Source organism: Ostrea edulis, chromosome 5 (assembly GCF_947568905.1).
Source record: "Ostrea edulis chromosome 5, xbOstEdul1.1, whole genome shotgun sequence".
Classification (NCBI taxonomy): Eukaryota; Metazoa; Mollusca; class Bivalvia; order Ostreida; family Ostreidae; genus Ostrea; species Ostrea edulis.
This window is the reverse complement of record NC_079168.1, coordinates 65,491,134-65,497,638: the sequence shown is the minus strand read 5'-3', so window position 1 is coordinate 65,497,638 and position 6,505 is coordinate 65,491,134. Positions and strand designations below refer to the sequence as shown.

The following is a 6,505-nucleotide window of genomic DNA, read 5'->3' as shown; positions in this document are numbered from 1 at the left end:
CCCCTATTGGTTTTCAGATCACATGGTCAAGGGTCAAACTGGACATTGGAATATACTGTCTGCTCCACATCTTGAGAACCCTTTGCTTGACAGACATTAAACTTGGTACACTGGTACATTTTCAGGAGAAGATGACACCTATTGATTTTGAGATCGCGTGGTCAAAAGTCAAGGGTTAAACTGTACATAGGAATATACTGTCCGCTCAATATCTTGAGAACCCTTTGCTTGACAGACATCAAACTTGGTACACTGGTACATCTTCAGGAGTTGATTACCCCTATTGATTTTTAGGTCACATGGTCAATCCACTCTTGACATAAGAAGATATTGTCTGCTCAATATTTTGAATTGATGATACTACTCTCAATTAAATGATGTGTGTGTGTGTGTATAACCCTTTTCAATTTTGCACCATGGGTATATGTGTTTTACAAACATCTCTTGTTTATTGAAAGTAGACATTAACGGCAAACTGACAACTCAACTGTATGGCAAACGGGATGATTTCAGCGTCTCCATCGCCAACTTCCAATATTTATGTTCCACTATCACCTGTATATGATGTGTGTATATTTCAGCTGATTTGATACGCAAGAGTTTGTTCTGGGTGTGATCAGTTGGCTACATACAAACAAGTTGATTGTGCAGGGGTATGAACTCTCTCATTTATAGTCAGCATTTCGCAAGTTCTATAGTCGTTATAACAATTTAGTTTGCCAATACAACCTATTATTATAGACCAGCCTTGCAAAACTTCAAAATGATAGCAGTTTGTAGTGTACATTGTACTTGTAAGCTGACCTTGTCCTGGGATGGAAATAAAGACATAACATTATGTTTACCTATATAAGTTTATTTTTTGCACTTATTGTATTTTATAACAACACCCCCCTCCCCATTGTGGCTGTTGTTGGTCTTGGCAACTAGGCAATGAGTAAAATTTTAAAGTTTTACATTAAAATTTTACCATGTAAATTACACCTGTGTATTGACACCCAAATGGTACAGGCCAAAAACACATCATTGCCTAATGTTATATCATAAAATCAAGCAACAAATTTAGCAGATCTTCTCATTCCGGTTGACGGCAATGAGACGATTTGCAATCACCCCCAAACATCAATCATTAAAATGTCAATTTTCAATTAAACAAAAAACCATATGACTATGATTCCGGTGAGCGGCAATCAAAGTGTATCATATATATATGTGACCAAATTGTCACCAAATAATTCAATACATACAATATTGTCCAATCAAATCATTCAATGTCCAATCACAGGAACCAGACGCGCATTCTTCCACATGGCGGAAATGGTTACAATATTAACCATTGAAGCCACCGCCACCAAGGGGGGGAAGCGGCTAGTTCCTGGAGCCAAGACCTTGCCACAAAATACCCCGTCCAAATTCTAGTATAACTTTGGATACACTTGCCATCCATTCGTTATAAATTGTTCTAACCCTGCACTAATGTTGTTGAGAAAAATTTCATTGCCTATATTTGATATATGGACCCCATCTGCCTCAAAAAGATTTGTGTTTACAAGTTTGATATCCAAATACTTGATATAACATCCCCCATTCCTTACTATATAAGCCGCCACTGAACTGTTGATTCTCTTTGCAGAATTATTCATTTTTTCTATGCTATCTGATGAATACCAGTTCTTTCTAGGCAATATTTGTGACCATACAAGCTTTGTATTGGGTAAAAGTTTCCAAATTTTGTCAATTGTACCTTTCATATCTTGTATAAGCTGTTTGATTGGTGTGTACCCAATATTATTACCACCACAATGTAGAATAATGTAATCAGGAGGGTCAGCAACTTTCAGCAATGTTTTGATCTTGTTGTACATTTCATGCCAGCCCATACCCCCTTTTCCTTGCCACCAAATAGACACATTTAATCTATCCATTAGTCCCAAGTTAACTCCATCTGGTCTGATTCTAGCTGCTAAAAATGTTGTCTCGACTGTTATCTCACCGTTCTCCCGAAATTGCCTCGTCATAAAAGGAAATGCTATTCTATTTGCCAACTTATTTCCGGTAGGATTCCGGAATAGTGTTTCCGAAAAAATCCTCAGAAATAAAATATATTTAAGTCTGGCTAAAATAAATGGATTTATAGTTAATTCTATAAATCTTATTATTAGGTTTAATGCTATCTGACGTGTTTCATACCGATTGTATTAGGCCGTTCTTGGCCCATCGATTTGGATTACGGTTACTTAATTTACCTGATCAAAATATAGGGCTCACGGCGAGTATGAACGGTCGACCGGGGATGTTAATGCCTCCTAGGCCCTTGATCCCACCTCTGTGTATATCCAGGGGTCCGTGATTGCCCAACTCTCTATTTTATATTACTTATGGGAGGTATGAGATTTATCACTGTTCGTGATCTTTGCCTTTCACGAAAATAAAAGCAGATCGGGTAATAAAGAAGCATAGTTTGTGTCCATGGCAATACCAACAGACTGTTGGAAGACTTGGTCAGGAAAGACCACGTAGATACAGCATCCTTTTAATATCAACTTCAGAGTATTTGTGTGTAGAATCGGAGGGGTGGTTAACAAAGTAATTTATAATGATCGATCACAAGGTGTAAATATCTCCGTGTTTTATATCTATTGAAAAAGTAGTGTATATGAAAGCCTAGTCTTTAATTTATCTTAAAGTGTCCATGAAGTCAAAATATAAGTTAGTCTGAACTGATGTATCTTTATTAATAAAATACAGATTCGAAAGTCTCACGCTTCTAAGTGCCTTTATAAGCGAGATATCCACGGTTAAAATTGCCGATTTTCGCACCTGCTCAAAACCAATCAGCGGCACTTCCGGTTTTACTATATATAGCGACACAACACATCAGTTTCAAAATGGCCAACGTAAGACATAGAGATAGCAGATCGTCAACTTCTTCCGACATCGGACTTCACATGTCGTTTGAAGTCTCATCTTGTGACGATAGCGACGGAGAAGACCTGCAGGACATTGTTCCTTACCAGTTTGAACCTGAGGCTTCTGAATCGAATGAAAGCGAGCAAGATTCCTCGCTTGGGGGAAGCGACGAAGATCAGCCGAGACTGGACAACACCGATTGGTATATTGAAATTAACTTTGATATAGCCTCCTTACAATTTTTTCTACTCCAAAACTTTATTAGTTTTCAAAAAGTGGTACATTCTAAATAAACGAATATAAAAATTCGTTTCTTTATCTGTTTTTAACTGCTTAAATCATTTTAACGATAGAACATTCTATCTAGGGTATACAGTATATATCTAATGGACAAGCGGATAGTCGTGTATCCAAGGCGTATATTTTCTAATATTGATTGTTTATTGGCTTCAGATTTGTGAGTTACGTCCATAACAACAGTAACAAAAATACTAAATACCGTTAATAATAGAATCTTGTAAATAAAGATAAATATTTAGACTTGCATAGACACGGAATTTGTGTATAACTATATGATTTGTAGGTGTACTTGTGGATACTGTGTACTAATGCCTACACAGAGGGAGAGCATCTGCTGTTGTGAAATTGACAGAGTCAACAACAAAAAGGATTCATCCGACCGAAAGCTTTCCTGCATCACTCAGCATCCTGGATTCTCATCGGTGTGCCTAGATGTGTATGTGCTTGAGACAGCCTACTATCAGTACCGCTCCCAGTATGGAGAATTACAGACCAGCATTGAAGAGTAAGAACTTTTACTGTATTTCATTTTATAATCATCCTATCTTTACTTCATTTTAAATAGTCAGGAAACAAAGGTGTACATGAACACATTCATAAGTGTTTATACAAATAAGTGGTTTTCTAATGTATACAAACTTTCACAGAAGGAACAGATATACATCATATCGACAACTTGTGCGCTGGTGCTGGGGCTACCTTGGGAAAAATGTCAGAGTCCCCTTACCATCTTGTGCTGTTCAAAAGATAAGAGCTGCATTTCCATCTGAGGACTATGAGGGTTTCAGGGACCCACAATAATGCAGGTATGTGCAAGAAATGCATTTTCATTTTAAATTCAGCCCTAGTTCTCTACTTACAATTTGATACAGCTGAAAAATCAAAATCTAAGTCCTTGAAATTACTCAATTTTGGGGGTCTCCGTGGCCGAGTGGTTAAAGCATCACATTCAAAATCACACAGTTCGAATCCTGCTCGCGCCGGTAAGTGAGAAAGTTTCCCAGTTTACTTGCGGAAGGTCGGTGGTCTCTTCAATAAAACCTGGGCGTCACCAGATAACCGAAATATTGTTGAGTGTGGCGGAAAATAGCAAAAAACAAAACAAACTAAATTTTGTAGTAATCATTATTCGAGAAAAAACAATAAAATTCACAGTACATGTGATTGGGATATGAAAAGCTAATTACACCTACTGTTATTAATCATCATTATGCTACTAAAATATTGACAAACTGAAAAAAGAAACCTTTTCACTGTAAAGTTATGAAAAGGAAAGTATCGGCTACAAAAATAAATTTGAACCATGGAACGGGATGTGGACCCTGCTTTCATGTTCCCATTAAAGAGTCAAGGGATAGGGTAAGAGGGGACAGGAGTTTATATACAAGCAAAGTCTCTACAAAATGTCACTAGAGTAAAATACACAATATGCTAACTTATCAATTTACAATAACTAAACACTGTATATATACTAGGAAAGTTTACAACTAATCTATCTATAGCAATATATACAATGTCATTTCCTATCAAGTCCAACTAGTTACTACAGGTCGAAACTGTCACACACTTGTCTCCTTCCTACAAAACCGTGACTTGAAATTACACACTGCCTCTTCTTTTTCAGGGTGCATGAATGCGCTGCACAGAGGAGGTGGCTTCACTGATGGCAGGCAGGCAATGGGTTCCAGCATTGTCGCAGTAGCTGATTTTAGGGTTTCCTTCATCAGTGTTGATGTTTATTCTGAAATGTTAAAGAAGATCAGAAACATACATATTTAAAGTTCTTTTGCTTTTGATGTTATTTTTTTTTTATTGTACTGTACAATACTGTTATATATCAATAAACAATTGTTAGTCATGATTTCATTTCTACTTGTCTTGATAAGGCTAAAAAATGTATGTTGGTTTCCACTTTATTGTCCAACCCTAAAAATGGATTCATCGGATTATCCATGACAGTATATTGGGACGCACTACCTACCTGAACTTTCAAAAACCCTAATTTACCTTACCAACATAAATTTTGTATTAAGTCTACGTTCATGCTTTTGCATCTCGCTGTGCGTAAGAGTTGCACATAGGGAAAGAACTATTGGGCAACTCGGAAATTGCATATTACTAGCACCGGCTGAAGTTGACTGAATTTCAATGCACGAAGGTTCTTCGATCTTCAATCTCTGGGGCATAAGAATAATTCAACATATAATAAAAACCAACAACCTACCTACCTACCGTTAAAAATGTTGAGGTGAAAGTGGAAACCAACATATATATATATTGGCCTAAGTGACCATAAGAAACTGATTATGTGATAGGTACCGTATGTAGGCTCCACTGTAACCTTCCGAACACTATAGTCGCCCTGCTTAAATTTTGGGAAACTTATCTTGTACTGCAGGTCACCATCTCTAGTAGTAGCTTGTGACCTGGATGCATTCTCGTTGTAGTGAATGGCAGCCATCATTAGCCTATAATATAATGTATATTTTTGGTAGTAAAAATCTAATCATAATTTTTATGATTTACCAGGTACAAAATAATATAGCGGGGAAGGGGGGGGGTCATTTCTTGTTTGAAATAATATTATGGATATTTGTTATTATGCATGCTCACCTACAATACATGCCATGGTATGAAAATGAAACCATCTTTGGGGCAAAATGGTTGATGGTGCTGTGGAACGCCTCAATCTGGGAAGTCTGGAAGAGGGGGGAAAGCTTCGGGATGTCCTTCTTCATCTGTTTGGAGAGTATCAGATCTGACATCTTCTCACTGGCTTTTGATCCTATCCAGAAAGAAGAAAACAAATTATTTTAAAAGCTAAAAACTTGTTTACTCAGTTGTAATATTACAAAGTGAATAGGTAGCTTTGCATCAATCCATAGAATATCTTTGTATTCTTTATCAATTGGAAGTATAAATCAAATGAGTAGAATATTTTACCTGCTTTCAACCACTTCTTCTGCTCATTGCCTTCAAGGGTGCTGTGGGCACATGTTGGAAATAAAGTGTTGTGGCCGGTGTGGACATTGTGGATGTGGTTTTCGACTGACTCCCATTTGGCCCACATCACCTCTCCATTCCCATCTGGTGTGGAGGCCGCAACCCAGTACATGTGGTTGGTCAGACTCTTGCACCACTTGACCAGCTCTGCACAGTCCTTAAGCTTGGATGCTGCAACAATTTTCTTCTTAAGGCCTGAAATATTTTAATTAAAATGTGAAAAGATGTCTTGAATTTTTTATATAAATGAACAAACAATAAAGCAGAGAATTTTAATTCCAGCTAAACCCCA

The 6,505-nt window shown here is 37.2% G+C and overlaps 2 protein-coding genes across 2 annotated transcripts; one reads left to right on the top strand and one right to left on the bottom strand.

Annotated features, from left to right (window-relative positions):
* The first annotated feature begins 2,871 nt into the window (after positions 1 to 2,871).
* LOC125649828 (P2X purinoceptor 7-like) lies at positions 2,872 to 5,071 on the top strand. Its single transcript, XM_048877641.2, has 4 exons — positions 2,872 to 3,112; positions 3,494 to 3,715; positions 3,858 to 4,016; positions 4,835 to 5,071. Exons 1-3 carry the CDS (start codon positions 2,889 to 2,891, stop codon positions 4,009 to 4,011), a joined length of 600 nt encoding a protein of 199 aa, XP_048733598.2. The 5' UTR covers positions 2,872 to 2,888; the 3' UTR covers positions 4,012 to 4,016; positions 4,835 to 5,071.
* On the bottom strand, positions 4,318 to 6,505 carry LOC125649824 (uncharacterized). The gene is made up of 4 exons (XM_048877634.2): positions 6,154 to 6,505; positions 5,824 to 5,995; positions 5,530 to 5,678; positions 4,318 to 4,951 (listed from the first exon to the last, which is right to left on the bottom strand). The coding sequence occupies exons 1-4, from the start codon at positions 6,323 to 6,325 to the stop codon at positions 4,947 to 4,949; spliced, it is 498 nt and encodes a 165-aa protein (XP_048733591.2). The 5' UTR covers positions 6,326 to 6,505; the 3' UTR covers positions 4,318 to 4,946.

Excerpts from the sequence above, each read along its gene's own strand:
- LOC125649828 (XM_048877641.2), top strand. The coding sequence starts at position 2,889 with ATGGCCAACGTAAGACATAGAGATAGCAGATCGTCAACTTCTTCCGAC. Across the intron at positions 3,113-3,493 it reads AGACTGGACAACACCGATTG|GTGTACTTGTGGATACTGTG; the intron begins GTATATTGAAAT and ends TATGATTTGTAG. Across the intron at positions 3,716-3,857 it reads TTACAGACCAGCATTGAAGA|AAGGAACAGATATACATCAT; the intron begins GTAAGAACTTTT and ends AAACTTTCACAG.
- LOC125649824 (XM_048877634.2), bottom strand. The coding sequence starts at position 6,325 with ATGTACTGGGTTGCGGCCTCCACACCAGATGGGAATGGAGAGGTGATG. Across the intron at positions 5,996-6,153 it reads GAAGAAGTGGTTGAAAGCAG|GATCAAAAGCCAGTGAGAAG; the intron begins GTAAAATATTCT and ends CTTTCTGGATAG. Across the intron at positions 5,679-5,823 it reads TACCATGGCATGTATTGTAG|GCTAATGATGGCTGCCATTC; the intron begins GTGAGCATGCAT and ends ATTATATTATAG.